The sequence below is a fragment of the Brachyistius frenatus genome, unplaced genomic scaffold (assembly GCF_029030835.1).
Source record: "Brachyistius frenatus isolate BFR_SWC_R1_liver_20210118 unplaced genomic scaffold, ASM2903083v1 Contig_52, whole genome shotgun sequence".
NCBI classification, from domain to species: domain Eukaryota; kingdom Metazoa; phylum Chordata; class Actinopteri; family Embiotocidae; genus Brachyistius; species Brachyistius frenatus.
Genome location: NW_027210651.1, coordinates 2530756 through 2549162, shown reverse-complemented (window position 1 = coordinate 2549162; position 18407 = coordinate 2530756). Strand labels below are relative to the sequence as shown.

Genomic DNA, 18407 nt, shown 5'->3' with positions numbered 1-18407 from the left:
TGTCACATCAGACAGATGTTGGTTTCTATCAACTACAGATGCCTCCTTTCTTCTCTTCTGTCTCCTTCGCCCTCCTCCTCTCTCGCTCTCTCTGGCAACACTTGCAAGCATAACGAAGGATTTTAATTCTTGCCTTGGGAGAAATTACATCCAGTAGTTTCAGAGGGCCAAGCCTCTGAGGAAGAGGTCATGAGGGTTTACTATCCTGCCACTGTTCCTGCAAGAACACATCCAGGAAACATCAAATGTTTTCCGAAGTTTGTATTACTGCGAATAGCTGTCTTTTTCTTCTTACTCGCACACAGATTCCCTTTGAGAGGGTGAGAAGGAATGAAAGGCTTCGACTTCTGTACTGCGATGTCTTAGTCAGTATTTAGTAGTCTATTGGTATCTGCTCTGGGAGACAGTTTTGGTTATATTTGTCAAATGAACAGTCAAATAAAAAATTTCCTTCTGACAGTGTTTTCTGCTTGAATTAAAAAAAAAAAAAAAAAAAAGTCAGACTATTAATGCAATCTGAGAAAGAAAATACTTCTGTTTGGTAAACTCATAAATATAGAAAAACAGATGAGTTCACTATGACAGACAGCTTAATTCTAAGGTTCAAATTCTGTGTTCTGATCTATTTCTTAAAAGTAAGTGCAATTATCGCAAAACCAAACTATGTGCATTGCAAGATCCCTGCACAACGAATACACTTTTTGTAATTCAGGTAAAACCAAAACCAGAATACTTCAGGGGTCAGGATCTCAACAATTACCGTCTAATTATTTCTATATATGTACAGCATTACATCTTTGTCTGGCATGTATATATGCAAGGTCACAGCCAGTCTGCTTCATTTGTAACCTTTTTTGGATTCATTCAATGTGCAAAGTGCGAGTTTGAGCAGGAAATGAGAGGAAACACACACAAGCACACGGTAATACACACAAGTAAGCACAAAGCAACACTATACCCGAGTCAGTTTTCCACCTTTGGCAACATTCTAGCAGGACTGATATTATTTCCAGCTGTTTTCAATCTGACGTCAACACTAATCAAACGGCTAAAGGGCACCACCACGTGGTCAACAATGGTCACTGCGATTACGAGGCAAACAAATTCAAGGCTAGCCACAGAAAAGGAAATTTGGCGGCACCCAGTGGATGATAATACAATCGACAGCAAGATTAACCAAACAACATCATTTAATAAATGATTTTGCAATACAAAACATCTGTGCAAAAATATTCAGACAAAATACAAAGACAAGGCCTCTCTTGGTCATTATGCATGTAAACCTTCTGTAATGGGTACACAGTTATTGAAATATAAATTTATTTGCATGTTGTTTCTAAAAAATAAAAAAGGACCTAGAATGAAACAAAAAAGGCACAATAATGATTTTTTTTTTTTTTTTTTTTTTTTTTTGCCAAATACATAAAATACCAGGACTTGATTAAGATTCACAGTCTTGTGTACAAGTGGTTTTTGCACTGCTATATTAGTACTCATACACCCTTTACATGCTGGAGGTCACATGTACAAACTTAGATGACTAGGTAGCTCAGTTTGATTCAGAAAAAAACAAAGAACAAAAAAAACCCACTTGAGGCAAAGAAAAAAAGAGTTGTGAAATACAAACTCAACGGGAAAACTTCAAATGATTAAAATAACTGGAACGAATCCTTTCCAAAGATGAAAACGAGAGCATCCCCTTCATTAATAACAGACAATGAGCCTTTCTGTTGACCATATCTGGCTTGAATTTTTTTTTATCTAGCCACAGACTAAATACAAGCAGATCTATAAAGTGGATTCATTTCGATTTTGGGTTAATTTAGTAGTTGCTGTGTTCTTGTAGTAAAAACACATCTTCGGCATGTCGTTAAAAGGGGATGAACTAAACACTTAAATGAACAGATTACAGCCTCTTCCATCTATATTCCACAAATGTCAAATTCAAACTTTACCATTAAAAAAAATGCACTTCAGGCAAAAAGCCGTCCTCACCATCCTTTTAATTGCTGCATGTCCACAGTGAAAAATAGACGCCATACCCTGATGTCATGCTAGGTGTGCTCGATAAGCAAACACAGCTGACTGACAGTGTGGTAGTCTGTAAACAACAGGATAGAGCAGCCGAGAACACTCGTTTAAAAACTGGTGATTGTCACCTACTCGGGTACTGAGGGGGGATTTTACATGAATAATCAATACGAAGATCACAAACTGTTCTGTTACTGCTGGTTTCATGACCCAAAGCTTCATACTTTGCCTCTAATCAACCATCATCATCAAATATTAACAGATAGCTGCGACATTGTTTGTGTGGTTACAGGGCTGAGAGTTAATCATTTACCAAACACACACTTCTTCATATCACAAAAGGACATTAGCGTAAATGCCTTTAACCCATACAGACTACCTGCTGCTCGACGATGGACATGTATATAAAATGCAGCTGTAATTAGAGAGACTCAGTGGACAAAATGGTCAGATTATTTTCGTTCCTTTTCATTTAAAACCCGCACCTGCTGGGCAACCTGCTGGGATCCCCTGCATGTCAATACAGTTGGCGCCGAGCAGTCTAAAAACATCTCCATTTACTGATAAAGAGCCAAGTAAAGACAACATACTGTACACGAACCTCTCAGCACACGTGATTACAATCTGTCTCCCAGCTAATCAAATAAATCCTTATTTAGGTAAAACATTCTTCTGTTCAGGCATTAGGTGGGTGCACATTTTAGCACATCAAACAGGACATTTGTACATTTGTCTATGTACACGGCTGAAACCTTAGAAAGTACTATAGTAACATCTTCTATAAGCACTGAAGCCTGCTATCATTCTCCATATTTTAAATGGTATTTTTTGCACAATCCAGATGCAAAAAAAACAAAACAGGCGAAGACAAAGACATATGAAGACAAGCACGGGCAATAAAATCTTTACAAATTTGTCTTGAAAATCAAACACTGTAAAAACTCGCCTGAAAATTAAAACATCTTATCCAATCAATAGCGACATTTCTTTCAGGTTGAAATTTTTGACATTAAAATGGGTCCCAGATTTTGTGTGGTGAATGAAATGTTTTCCCAGATTAGCTGTGGAGGATATGAGCGCTGTGTGATTTCATTTGTAGATCTGTAGCAGGTCCTCTGCAGCCAACTTGAAGTTAAATGATGACAAAGGAAGGGAGTAAGGGGAAATATTGATGAAAATCATCATAGAAGGGAAATTGAAAGGCTGTCCAATCAGATAAACTCTCAGCTTCTTTGTTTCTCTGCCGGGGCAACTTTAAGGACAGTTTGTGGACATGTGGAAAAGGCCTGTGTCCAAGTTACAGAAGTCTCTGATAGTCATGTTGAGGTTGAAGAAGAAAAACATTCAGCTGTCATTTTTAAAAGGTTATTTTGTGTGAAAATAAAGATGCAGCATCCTGCTTTCCATGTATTTTAGCCAACGTATCACCTGCAGCCCATCTGTATTTATTTGAATTCCAGCTGCTTCATTGGGGGTCGGTCAGAAAGCCTTTTACTATCTGGCTGAAGGTTTCAGGGTCCAAAGAGCAGAATATGTCACATGTATGCTTTGTATATTGTTGTATTTGAGCAGGTCAGTGTTGGTCTTCTCAATAAAAGCCACCTGCTGCTCCCATTCTTGATCGCTCGGCTATTTGATTTTTGTGTTAATACTTCCATTGACATGTAAGTCCCAGTACTGCTAAAAGGCACCTAAAGGTCATCCCATGAATGTCTCCTTGAATCATGCATGAAACAGTCCATTGACTGCGTTGTCAGCACAGGAACTTTTTGACAGATTGTAATACAAACCATTTCGTGAGGACAGAAGATGGACTCGCTACGTTTTCACCTTTAAAGTGTTTTACTTAATAAAAAGTTCTTTTGAATATATATCTTTGTATTTCATTCATTCATTCAGGACGTATGTACCGTATTTACAGAGAGGTTAAAAATAACAACACAACATTTTCAAACCATGATAGTAAGTACACTTGCTATAAACAGTAAGGCATTACAAAGTCAGACAGCTGTTTGTATACTTGTGTAACTGTGGCAGTGTTTCTTGCACACACATGTGCGTACAAGCCTGTTTCTGTTGGGTCTCAGTATGACCAGAGTAGAACTGTGAAAGCGGGTCCCTGGGCGAGAGACTAAACTTCTCATATCTGGGTTCCGAGCAGAAAGAGAGCGAGCATCCGTCTGTCTATCTACAGGTCTGCTGTGATGACCGAGTCGTTGTACATCAGTACCTCACAGTCAGGGGCGAGCAGCGCTGATGTGTGTGACATGTGGTCCAGCTGCCCCATGCCCTTCTGGGAAACTTGTCCGTACACGTGAGTCGGCCCTCCGCCGCTCCCCGGCATGATGCAGTGGGAAAGCAGCGGCGTGTTGGCGTCGTGGTTGGAGCCTGTGGTGGACGGCACACCGCTGACGTGACCCGTGCTGGTGGAGCCGCTGGCGCTGCTTGGTGAGCGGCTTTTGGGAGGGGGCAGGTGGTGCTGGATTACTCTGGTTGGCGGAGCAGGGGGCGCAAAGTGAGCTGGGAAGGCTGCGTATCCTGGTGGGATGGGGTATCCATTGACGGGGATAAAGCGCTGGTGGGTTTGGGGCACAGCCATGGGTGTCCAGGCTGGCATTGGAGCCATCTGCCCTGGTGTTGGAATAGCCTGGGCTGGGTAGAGGTACCCTGCAGTGGCGGCAGCAGCATAACGAGGATTGCTGAGGTTGCTAACGGGGCTAGCGCTGAGCGAGGTGGTCTGAGTGGTGGCGTTGCCTCCTCCACCAGAGGGCGTGCTGGAGCTGGCATGGGACGACAGCCCCTCCCAGGCTCGCAGGCGGGCGTGGATGTCTTTGAAGCGGGTCCGACGTGCAGGTCCTTCCTGCCAGCATTCAGTCATCAAACCATAAAACCTAAAAGATAACACAGTTACTTTGTTACTATTTAAAATAATTGTCAGATTGAGTGAGTGAGTGAGTGAGTGAGTGAGTGAGTGAGTGAGTACTAAAGATAAAGCATTTGTTGGGTAAATGCTGTGACTTCCTGTTGCCATTTCAAATGAAAAGCCCCCGTTTCAATTTAAAACCCCTTCAGCATTTTATACATGGTCTAGCCAGGTACTGTGTTTTGACCTAGTCTAGTTAAGTTTGAGATGGAGAATTATGTCTATATGATAAAGAGACTGAATAGCTGTAGAAACACAGCATGTAGTGGGGATTAACAATTGAGCTGAACTGGTGGCCTCGCTAACCAAACATTCAAAGTTGTCCTAAATTTAAGTACAGAGCGAGGATACAGTTGGTTGTGTGATTTGTAACACAAGATGAGGATATAGAGATGTTTCACTACGGGTTATCTGTACTCCCTTCTGAAACAGTCTTCTCATATCTGCAACGTACCTCGGAGGACAGTCCTCTGGGCAGGGCAGCAGCTGCCTCTTTCTCACCATCTCCATCACTTCCTGGTTGGAGAAGCCATAGTAGGGCTGCAGGCCGTAGCTGAAAACTTCCCACAACACGACTCCAAACGACCAGATGTCCGAGTCTGTTGTGAACTTGCCATAGGCGATGGATTCAGGGGGCATCCATCGGATGGGCAGCAGAGTTTTAGGCTGGATGCAGTAGTAGTCTGAGGAGTAGATCTCTCTGGAGAGACCCAGGTCAGAAATCTTGATGTGGAGCTGTTCACCGACTAAAATGTTCCGAGCTGCAAGGTCTTTATGGATGTAGAAGTGACTGGCCAAGTACTCCATCCCAGCAGCCACCTGAATCAGAGTATTTAGAAGAAATTAGTCAAAAATGAATGACATGCAAACTCAGTGGTGAAAAGTGCCATGAGAGGGCAAAACGTCATGACTAATCAAACAGCGACTTAGAATTGAAGTGATTACATTCTCTACAACTTGCATACATCAACATGTTCTAATAATAAGAACAAATATGTGTAACATTCATAGCAGTTACAGTCTAAACTGGCAAGAAATTTGCAACTTGAGAGTCTCTTTGGTAATTTGAAAGACTGTAGGTTTATGTTTTCAGGAAATGGATGCAAATTTTCTAACTTTTTCCCCCCATCAGTTTCATATGGGACTATTAAAGTGTATTTGTCAACCTCTGCTGTATTAAAATAGACCTGGAGATGCTTCATTGTTGCAATTGGGAACAATATAGTTGCTGAGTTCCTCTAACATTGACACACTAAACAAATCCTCTATTAAAATTACTGAATGTTTTGCCAGGTTTTTTACATTTACTTATTTTTTTCAAAATGTATTTCGTTAACACTTGCCATTATTAGCACATACAAGCTCAGTATCCAAATGTTTGTTGTTGAACTGGTCCTCAGGAATTTAGTTTAGGTACACAGCTTGTATCTTCACTTTCTAACATAGTTGCTTTTGTTATGCTAATTTAACCAGGAGATTATGACACAATAAAGCTAATATGAGCAGGCACTTTATTTCCTGAAACAACTCCTTCCACTTTCTTTCTCTATAGAGGGACAATGCACATAATTCACAAGATCTATATGGGCTGATGTAACCCGTTACCTATATCACATTCCTGCATGGGGAAAAAAAAAACGTGACTTTCTTCTTTTAGCTGTATTTTAGATTTAGATTTGAGTGTTTCAAATCCTACCTGTATGGACATATGCAGAAAGTCGCCGTGATCCAGGCTGGATTTCACCGTGCCGTCCTCATCACTGCTGCAGCCAACGTCAGAGTGTGGTGAACGCATGATGAGGAACTCGTGGAGGTCCCCTTGTGGCAGAAACTCAAACAGCATACAGACCGGCTGCTCCTGGATGACCACACCCAACAGGCACACCACGTTGGGGTGCTGCAGCTCAGTCAGCACTGCAGCCTCCTTTGATGGAAGTCAGATAAATGATGGTGAATTTCAAGCAAAGTTTTCTTTTATACAAAAATTTACTGAGGATTATTTTACATATTTACTGAACACTCAAGACTTGAAGTGCTAAAATGAAGCTGTAATCAATCTGAGTTTGAAACATTGTGGCCTCAATAAGTAGTTGTAAGAAGTTTGTTGAAACTGGTTTCATAATGGCTCTTTATTGGTTTTCTACCAATTATAAAAGAAAAAGATTTGGGCTATAATGTCACTTTAAAGGCAGACAGTTCAGGTCTGCCTGGTATTCTGTAAATGGAAAGTGAGGATTATGTTTTACACATGTCATCTGTTTCAGTCATCCATAACTTCTAAATTTATCTGGACAACCTGCCATTTTTTACCGTTTATTTTTGGAACTATTTCCATCAAACTCGTCTACAGCTCAGTGACTTTTTAGCCATAAACAGTCCAGTCGCCCACCACATCTACCTCCTGTGGAAATATAACAAGACACGCCACACATCTTGTGGGTCCACGGACAAAGTAGTCTCTTGTACCTTTTGAAAGTAGATTATTTTAGTAACCAAGTTGACACAAGTGTGGCTTCTAAAATTACTATTTAACATCAGAGCTGCTGTACAGGTTGTCATTTTCTTCTTTTTTTTTTAACATATGTATATAGAACGGAACTCCCTTATTTAAAGGGAATTATCAATCTATCAATTATGGATATGTTTACTACAATCATGGATCCGTTCCGCACCTGTTGGAATTCCCCCCAGTGCTGGGCGCTGGAAATGTCTTTCAGAGTCTTGATGGCCACAAGCTGTGCCTGGTCCATGCCAGGCAGGTACAGGTGACCCTTGTAGATCTTCCCCAAATTGCACTCTCCTAGCTCCTCCATGAAGCGCACAGCCGACAGGGGAAGCTCTTTGGCTTTACTCTGGAGAGAGAAGAGGAGGAGGAGGGGAAAGAAAAAGAGTACCATGACATCAGTGGGTAGAAGAGATGTGACAGAAAAATGTGATAATTATTTTCTTTGTCAGGCCAGTGCTCTCTCCTCACTATTATCCTTGTATGGGAAAGAGAGATGATGACATGCAGTTTACATTGCTGCTTCTAATTTGATGCAGGCGAACTGCCTAATATAACACCAATGTTGTAAAAAAAAAATTAAACTATAGCCCAGAGAGTTGATAATTGTCATAATCAGACTCAACCCATTACATCAGCTCCTAATGGTTCCCCTTACGCCTTTGGAAAGCGATGTGGGAAAATCATGAAATCTGGCAGCACGTCCACAGCTTAAACATGTCTTTTAGCTGACAGATTAAGCTGCATTTAGGAGGACTATGCAATTAATTTTCTTGCCAGTAAACTGTAGAAATAACAGAAAACACGACAGCGCTCTTTGTGAGGGATGACTTTGCCTTTCTAGCCTCTTATGTCCTCTGAGGATGACTCACACCAGTGGTCTCCAACGGGACTGAGCTGAACTGTGGGGTCTCAAATGTTCTATAATTAATTTGGAGTTAATCATATCTACTTCCTAGTTAAAGGTAAGGACAACTTAGTTTTAGTTTTAAGGTTTGCCCTTTTACAAATTTAGCAAATGCAGTTAAACCCAGACAGCTGATTTCTATATCTATTTATGTGTGTTACAATGAACACCAGTGCATAGACCGAGTGTAACTGACACCGTAATTATTGTTTAAAATTATACATGGAAAGCTTTTTACTTGGTTATGATGTAATTTAAATTATGAGGTGGTGTGAAAGCAAACAATGCCGGACTGAAGTCAGACACAAGAACAATATAATTAGTGTATAATGATTAGAAAAAAATAAAAGATTGAACGTCTTTTTAATAACCTCTGCAACTGAGGCGAAACCAAAGTAAATATAAAAAAATAATAAATATTCACAAATCAATGACACACTGTGGAGCATTTAGTGTCAAACCGCCTCTGTGTGTGTGTGTGTGTGTGTGTGTGTGTGTGAATGAGATGGAGCTGCTCTAGGTGTGTGTGTGGATATACTTGGGAGGAGATAAAAGGTGAAGAGAGGTTGGCAGAGATTTTCAGATTCCAGGAACTCTTGAGATGAATAATGAAATTCTTCTGAGGACAGACAGATAGACACACACACACACACACACACACACACACACACACACACACACACACACACACACACACACACACACACACACACACACACACACACACACACACACACACACACACACACACACACACACACACACACACACACACACACACACAGATCTGTTTGAGCTCTGAGGGGGGTGGTGAGTGTGTGTTGTACACTCTGAGAGACAGATGTTTTTAGTTATGGGTTTGTTTCACCCTTTCTCTCCTCCCCACACCCTAAACCTCAGATCCTCTTCACACCACTGTACATTTGTGTGTTTGCGTGTGTGTGTGTGTGTGTGTGTGTGTGTGTGTGTGTGTGTGTGTGTGTGTGTGTGTGTGTGTGTGTGTGTGTGTGTGTGTGCGCGCGAGTGTGTGTCTAAATGGATTGTCACAGGCAGTGGCCTCTGGGTGACCCTGCAGCAAAGCCTTCTGGGTAGGAGCCTAACCCTAACCAAAGATAAAGTTGTAGATAATGAGAGCAGGAATGAAAGACACTTAATTTAGCACTTATCAAAGTTGTTTTAAAAGACAGAAATCATACAGAAATCCTCATTTAGTTCAAATGGTCTTGTAGTTTATTAGTATTTAGCTAGGTAATTAGATGTATGTACTGGAAAATAGGTGAGAACTGCACTTCTGTAAAAGGTTTTTCAGTCTTACAGAAAATGGTTATGCAGTCTGATGTGTGGACTCTATTTCAGATCCTTGTTGTCCACAAAGACCATTTCAAATCAACTGTATAATTCCGTAACTGCATGGTTGTCCCCCTAAAAAAACATTCCTTGATCTCCTCTTAAGCTGGCTCTGTGCGCATATACAAGGTTGTCATCTAAACACAGCGAGGAGAGACTCCCTTTTTAGGTCAGTGAAACATTTGTTCCAATCCAAAAAAACAAAATAAACCACAGATATTAATGGCTTCTGACGCTCCTGTGACATTTTGCAGCTCTCTCTACAGCTGTTGATATTATACACATTACCTTGAGCATCAGCTCCAGTTTGCCAAGGCAGACACACTGTCTCGATAACCACACACCCACCACCTCGACCACAAAACTTATGTGGAAAAAGACAAACAGACGTGCTATAATTGAGTGTGCAACCTTGAAAGAAACACGATACAGATCCTAATGTGAGCTATGTGTTGGCTGCAAGAGCGAGGAGCTTGATGATCTACATTACAAAGAGGTTCTGTGAAAGAGGGAGAGGAGGAGGACAAGGGGGGAAAAATAGATCCGGAGGTAAAGAGAAGGAGGGAGAGAGACAGAATAAGGGCAACAAAGTGAGAGCAGGAGGGAGAGGGGAGAGGAGGAGTGTGAGGGAGAGGTGTGGAAAAAGAGACAGTGGGGGAGAAATAAACAGAGAGGGAAAGGAGCTGCAGTCGAACATTCCTGGACCCGCTGAGCTCTGATGATAGAGATCTGAAGCTTTGCCTGACACAGGTCATTTCCACAAAACTCAACCCAGTAACCCAAGCATGCTGTGACATATGCACAAAATGCTTTAAGTATACAACTAGTTGCCAGTTTATTGGGTAGACGGAGCTAAACCTAATGCAGTGTAAAACCGCAACAGCCCTGCAATGAATCCTACCTTCATCAAGGTTATGATGTTCAGTTTTTGTTGTTTAAAACAAATAGAGCAACCTGATATCACATCAGTTTGTAATACAGCTGTCAGTCCACTAGCAGATACCGTGTCACGTTTACCTCACCTAGACGTGAAAAGGCAGGTGCCTTCAGTTTGGGCATCACAAACCACATCGTTAGGTTAAAGAAGACATCATGGTTTGGGTTCAAATAATCATTTTTAAGTAAGTAGCATTGGATAAATTACGTAAGCTATCTAAAGTATGTTATGCAAGTTAAATACATCACACTACGTCAGTAACTTTCTAACGTTACTTAAAATCAACTTTTGACTTTGGCTTTGTCGGAGACGTGACACCGGTTGTCCGGGTGAAAGCCCTGTTTTTTTCCAACACAGACTTTTCTTGCTCTTTGTATTTCATCATATGACCTCCAACACATGACCTCTTTATTCTCCCCTGGTCATGCCTACGTATACTTTTAACGCCTATGTGAGGCAAATGATACTGACACAGTATCCTCTAGTGGACTGACGGGTGTATTGCATGCTTTGGTGTGATTCCAGGCTGGATCAAGTGTTCCGTTATACTTCCAGGTGTTTCTATTATTTTGTCCACCCTATTGACATGAATGAGGGTACGCTTCGTACAGGCACAGAGAAACCATCCATCGTTTTGTTTTTTCCCCATCCACAGTGTCCCGTGCTGTGACTGTGCTGCTCTCTACCTTCGGCTTGTACACAGTCGTGAGCATGGACATCTCAACGTTTTGTCCTCGGACAGGTTTGGGCTGCCGTGGCGCAGGAGGCCTGGCGGACTTCTGGTTGTTGCGGCACACACAAATGAAGAAGAAGAGCAAGGCGATGGCTAAGGGGAACGCCACGCTGGGAACCAGGATGTACAAGATCTCCATGTTGCTGCCGCCTGACTTGTCCTTATGGTCTGTATAAATGGATGGAGAGAGAGCAATCATGTTATATCAGTAACATAGGCTACATCACAAACTCTCTCAGTATAGACTTTATCGCATTCCAGTGTCTCACCACAGATGGGTATTTCGCAGAGCTCCATGCGGACCCCCTCGTCCAGCGTGAAGCACCAGGGGGCCTCGTGTTTGTTCCCCGGGTTGCGGCAGTAGGAGTGTCCACCGTTCAGCTCTGGGTAGCGGACTGCCAGGTAGGTGTGGCTGTGAGGATACTGGGAGTTCCACGGCTGACACTGACGCCCCGACTTGGTCATGCTGACCGTTCCTCTGTAGTCCGCCCCGCTGTTGTTGTAACACTTGTGATCTGGGGGGACAGAAAGATGAGGAGCATACTACCTGTGCAGCACCAAACATCACACAGACCAAGTTAATGACTAACTAAGGGGAACAAAGTGGATCATTTAGCAGCCCAGGAACCAGATATTTCCCTCAGGAGTTAAAATATTGAAAGAAGTCGCATTTGATTCCAAATAAATGATAATCTTGCTCTGTGTCTACCAACTGTAATAATAATAATAGTATCAGCAGTAGTAACACAGTAATTCATACATTTAGCAGGAGAACGCTTCTTACTCTTGTTAATGGGCTCGCTCATAGGGATCCCAATCCTCAGACAATTGCCGGCCGCAGGGCTGTCGGAGGCAGCCAGGTCCTCACAGTTTGGCAGTTTCAGTCTCTTTAGAATAATTGGATTCGAGCGGGCAATGATGTACTCCGTCTTACACAAGTCATTCTCCAGGATCTCACATTCGTCCTTACAAAGGTCCCGGGGTTTGTCGGTCCCTGTGCTGCGGTCACATGTCGGGAATGCAAAGTGGCAGAGAGAAGGGATGGCAAACTGGGAGCATCGATCGGATAAATGGTTGGATGTGCCGATCATGGTGAAGGCAGCTGGGAACGAGAAAGAAAAATGAGTTTTAATCATTTGAAACAACATGATCAGATATCAGAATGTATCAATAAATTTAGCATCAAAATCATATTTAAAAGAAAGAAGACTGAATAAAAACAGAATATATTACACAATTTTTAACTGATCCTTGTTTGATTCCATTGATGGAGACAAAAAGAGTCATCAGACAAGAAGAGTTTACAAATCAATCCTGCTCTGTATTTATATTGATTTTTGAGAATAAAAGAAAATAAATACACAATCACATATCCGCTGGGCTCTTTTAGCATTTACACACATGACAGATCAAAGAGGAAGACTGATGATGAGTGTTGCATTATTTTTAATGTATAACTTAAAGTGATAATGTTCCATTATTGCAAACATATGCTTTTCTGTGGTTGTCATTATCACTAAGGCAGTTGTCTGCATGTTGGATAGTGAAGTTAACTACAATCCAAATGTTCCGACAGCACATGTTGCTTGAATAAAATGATCATAAAGATCAACACAGGTGACATTAAATTTAAAATCCTGAATGTGGACTCTTTGGCAATAACATTTTGATTTACAGTCCTACTGCAGGCTTATTACGACTCTGTGGCTTCATAAATCGCAATTATCGCTCGTCCTAGATGTTTCAGATTAGAGTCCGGGTTCATGGGCCCCTTCGTCCCCGAACTGTTTCAGAGGGAAAAAACTGACAGCTGCATGGATGTAATCAATAACGTACACATTAAACTGACCTCTGAGGACACATGAACGCCAACACGCAAAACAAAAACACAGAGGCTGAGACACAGACACGTGTAACAGTATGAAACAGTATAGAGGCCATGTGTGCTCTATACAGAGGTAACTCTACTGAACTTCCTTTGAACTTCCAGTGAAGTCATGTTCTGCTTTCTTCCTAATACACATTTAATACACAAGGTAATTAATCGAGTACAGTAAGGTTGCACTGATTTAGGATATGTAGCGAAGGCACTTTTACAAAGATGCTCAATCAGCATAAAAACAGGCTGCTGAAGACACACGTGAGCAGGGTTTGTCTCGTCAGCATTGAAATGCTGAGTCATGGTTAAACTAGTGATAAAAATTGGCTGTCAGACACATCTTAGAGCGAGAAACTAGTTTTTCTACAAGAACAATTTGAGGCTTTGTTGAGCTGACAGCATGGACCCAGAATGTATTGAATACAACAGTATATTTACTGCTTCTGATGATGGTGCAGTTTCAAGCTGCACCAACATAGGTCACAAATCATCAGTGTCAGTTGATTGCTTCAATTACACTGAAGATGTCATAATATCATATCATGTCCATATCATATCACCAACTTAACTTTTTAGACCTCTTAGCGAGGAAATTTGTGTCCGCAAATTAAATATATGTCATCCTTGAAGAAGCAGGGTGATCTAATACTTTACTTTGATCTATTATTTCTGTTTTATATTGTTCATGAATTGTCTCCAACTTCCTTTTCAGATATGAAGTCTGTTGGAACTGAATGTTTCAAAAATACTGGTTAGATGTTTGCATTCTTTTAAATGGTCATACAAAGCAAAAATACGACTATGCCATGACAGAAAATGTTTGTTATGAATAGAGGGCATTTGGACTAATTTCTCAAAATCTCAAATGTAAACAAAATAGAGTTTTAGAAGGCAGAAATGGGGTCAAAGCCGCTTAAACACACTGCATTTTTCGTACCTGTGATCTGGGTTTCGATCTCGCCCTGCATCTGCAACGAGTCGACGAAGATGCTGCGGTTACCGATGAAGCGGGCGCAGGCTATGCCTCTGTATGGCTGGCAGAATCCGTCCTCATCAAATTCCTCCCTGAGGGGGACACAGAGAAGGGCAAAGGGGAGGAAGGGGGGGGGATTTAATATTTAAAGTTGTCTGAGCAATATTAACATATTTATGCACTGGTTGTTCTAAAGGAGGAGCAAAACAGAAATCACAAATGATGAAATGCACAGAAACACCAATAGAGGTCAGTCTGTGTTTGAATATCTAGTTTTCTGTCAGGGAAAAGGCTCTTCCTTGTTGCCTTTGCTTGGCTTAAGATAAGTCACACTCATGTCAAAGGTGGAGATCTAAAACACACACACACACACACACGCACGCACGCACGCACGCACGCACGCACGCACGCACACACACACACACACACACACACACACACACACACACACACACACACACACACACCCCAGTCCACAGCACAGATGTAAACCACATTAGGAATTAATATTTGGCTGATGTTTGACTTTATTCCTCTCATGGCAGAGAGATGTCACTATGAGCCATAATTTGAAACACATGCAGAGAGGAGAGAGCGACCATGTTTTCACAACTATACAACTTTTACTTCATTCAGTAAATCTTTTTTTTTCAAATTTTCTTTGTGAATTTGTCAATTCTTGCTGCTTTTTAACCGACTCATCTCAATCTGCCTACATCTTACCGCACTCTTAAATCTGTATTTATACACATGCAAACACACATACAGTATATACGCACACACACACACACACAGAGAAACCATATGCTCACAAGCAGGCTATCCGCTCAGTGTGAGATCACTCTGTCTGTCATGTGCTTTAAGTCGAGCCATATGGGGACTTTAAGACCAGGCACAACCACAACATAACGTATAAGAGTGCACATGATGCCAATGCGCATAGAGACTGACGTTATTGGCTGACGCAAAGCGTATTTCTCATGCTTCAGACAGCGCTGCTTAAGTAATGACAAACAGAAGCTCTCCCTTTGAAACTGACCAGACTGTCAAATTTTGAAAAATAGTTAATATATTAAACTACAAAGTGGATAGATGCAGTGCTCAGCTCTGATGGATGGAGGAAAAACTCTGATAGAGTTATATACTTTAAATTATAAAACAGTAACTTACATCTTTATTATTCTACTTCTAGAAATCACTTCCTACTGCATTGCACTTCTTCAAGCTTTATTATCATCCAAATAAGCCTGCTGCCTTTGTTGATGAGAGTTGGGTTATTTGCAAAGGATGTAACAATTAGTCCACAAACTGTAAAACTGCACTAAAATGCTGTAAAGATCCAACTGAAAACAATGTTGCTGGCAAGCACACATAAATGCAGGAGTGTCAATGTGGGCACCATCACACAGCCCACACACTTGTGTACGTACACACACACACACACACACACACACACACACACACACACACACACACACACACACACACACACACACACACACACACACACACACACACACACACACACACACACACACACACACACACACACACAGAGCCCAAGGGTGTGCGAGTTTGGTGTGAGTATGGGGTCAGTAGGTTCCCTCTCTCTGAGGAGTGTTAAGTGACTGAAGGGCCAAGGTCAGTTCCCTCTACCGCTGTCTGTGCAGATATAGATGGGCTTTCCAGACGTGGACACACGCACGCACGCCCGCCCGCCCGCACACACACACACACACACACACACACACACACACACACACACACACACACACACACACACACACACACACACACACACACACACACACACACACACACACACACACACACACAGAGAAGAAGACTATAAAGCGGTAGTCTGCATAATGCCAATTCCACAGATATGGTAACATTAAATTTACAGTTTAATACAAGTTTAAGGAGATTATATCCTTAGAATATGTAATTTCCTACTAAAACATAAATATCAGTAATAATGAGCTCATGTTGCGGTGTGCCTGAAGAAAGTTTAGCACCCCTTCAACAAGCCACAAACTGCTACATCTTCAGATATTTTTTTTTTTCCTTTGGCGAAGAGCTTCATCTCTTTAGGTGAAAATAATACCCAGCGCGAAAGCATTACTCCTGAAATAAAAAAGCTGCCACTGTGGAAACCAGTTGAATAATTTGAGGGATGTCTGATTGATTGGGTTGGTACCCTTCCGAATGTAATGAAGCGGAATATGAAAAGGCAGCTCAAGCATGAGAAAACACACACACACACACACACACACACACACACACACACACACACACACACACACACACACACACACACACACACACACACACACACACACACACACACACACACACACACACACACACACACCTAAACTCAGGATAAAGAGTGAGGGCTGGAGCATGTCCAGGCAGCCTAGAGGTTAGTTAGGTTGTGCGTCACAGAGGATGGTGGACACACACACATCCACACTAGCATGAAGCCACACACAGACAAGAAAATGACAAGGGAGAGAGAGACGATCCACCACAATGCAGTCAGATCCCCATGGGCAAATTATAACTCTGGCCAGTCCGAACGCCATCAACCAAACCAGCTCAGCTCAAATCAAATCACAAATCTCCCCTCACTGCTGTCTGTATTTTAATTTCTTTCACTACTTGGAAAACTAACTTAGACTCCAAAGCTTGTCTGAGAGGCCTATTAAAATGTCTATGTCTTGTCACGTGCAGTATAAATGACTTATAACACATCTGAAGAGAGAAATGGGAGGGAAAGACACATCTAAAAAAAAACAACCAAAAAAACGAATCACTGTGAGACATCTGAGGTTTAGCAAAAATAATTCTTGACTTTTGTATCCATTTATTCCTGTGTGTTTGTGTGTGCGTGTAAGCTCTGTCAGGCACGGGGAGCCAACTGCGGTTGCTATTTGTGCAAACACTGGATAGCTGTTCGGGCCCTTTATTTTACACACTGACACCACGGGGCCTCTGTATAATGTTTTATAACAGTTAATTACAAGGAGAGGCTTTTCACTCTGAGACTCGATCTGTAATCCAGATATAAACAGAAAGGCGAGCCTCACCACAGAACCTAAACAAGGTATTGAGGACATTGATTCATTGTCCAATTAGATATTTTCCAACCTCATTATGTATTCAAGGAAGCGCTTGCTCAGCAGCCACGCTCTTTTTCCTCCACCACCACGATTCACATCCATATGGTGACATACATTCATACCTGGGTGATGCTGTTCAGTGAAGTGTGGCTCTGCACAAATCATAAAACGGATGTCTATAACAAGGTCGATATAAAAGGTTTCACATGAAAGTCAGGTCTGATGAGATTTGTTATGGATAGGAGGAAAGACGGGAAAAATCCTGAATCAGTCAGACGTAAATACGTTGTGATCTTGTTTTCCATGACTCACATGAAGTGTTGATATAAAATTGCTAAAAGAATGAAATAGTCAAAGGATCATGAAACTAAATACCAAATACAAAAAGGTTAAACTGGCCAACAAGCATAAGCACAACAACAAGGCTAGTAGGGTACAGCCATTTAAGAGCCAAATGCGAACATACGCATCCTCGCACACTTATTAAAACCAAGTTAACATGCTGAAGTTAGCCGGTATGAAATTTACTTGTTATTACTTTATATTAGCACGCTAGCATTTCATGATGGAGCGTGGCCAGACCCGTAGACTCATGCAATTCATTTGGGACACTGCCTCGAGACAAAATGAAGCGCTTGATGACAAAAGCTAACAGGAAAGGGAGAAAAGGTTGAATGTTAAGCCCACAAAAATGGGTGTGTTGACTCCACACTTGATCATCTTCAAGAAGTTCAATTTGGCATTGATCAAAATGTCAAGTCTCTCTTTCCTCACTGTCTCCACGCGACCTGCCAACACCACCACAATTGTCTCGACAACACGAGGTCGTCTCTTACAAAGATGACTTTTCTTCAATTCCATCTGCTTCAATTTTTCCACAAAGATTTCATTCAGAGATTAAATAAAGCACAGCACTGACAACTGACAAAAAAAAAAGCAACTACAGAAAGGGAATCCCACAGGATATTCTTAAAGAAAATGGAAAATGGAAATTAATCTTCTGCCTTTTCCAATTTTTTTGTTATTTTTTAACTGATTAAATAATGCCA

General features: G+C 41.6%; 1 protein-coding gene across 1 annotated transcript in view; it reads right to left on the bottom strand.

The window, feature by feature from the left end:
• Window positions 1-1227: 1227 nt before the first annotated feature.
• ror1 (receptor tyrosine kinase-like orphan receptor 1) overlaps window positions 1228-18407 on the bottom strand; it is a 121837-nt gene continuing 104657 nt past the window's right edge. Inside the window, exons 5-12 of the mRNA XM_069704818.1 lie at window positions 14198-14325; window positions 12166-12483; window positions 11651-11896; window positions 11335-11549; window positions 7627-7806; window positions 6651-6878; window positions 5409-5773; window positions 1228-4922 (exon numbers count right to left, since the gene is read on the bottom strand). Coding sequence (XP_069560919.1) covers window positions 4220-4922; window positions 5409-5773; window positions 6651-6878; window positions 7627-7806; window positions 11335-11549; window positions 11651-11896; window positions 12166-12483; window positions 14198-14325 — 2383 coding nt within the window. The 3' untranslated portion in view covers window positions 1228-4219. The remainder of the gene's footprint in view (window positions 4923-5408; window positions 5774-6650; window positions 6879-7626; window positions 7807-11334; window positions 11550-11650; window positions 11897-12165; window positions 12484-14197; window positions 14326-18407) is intronic.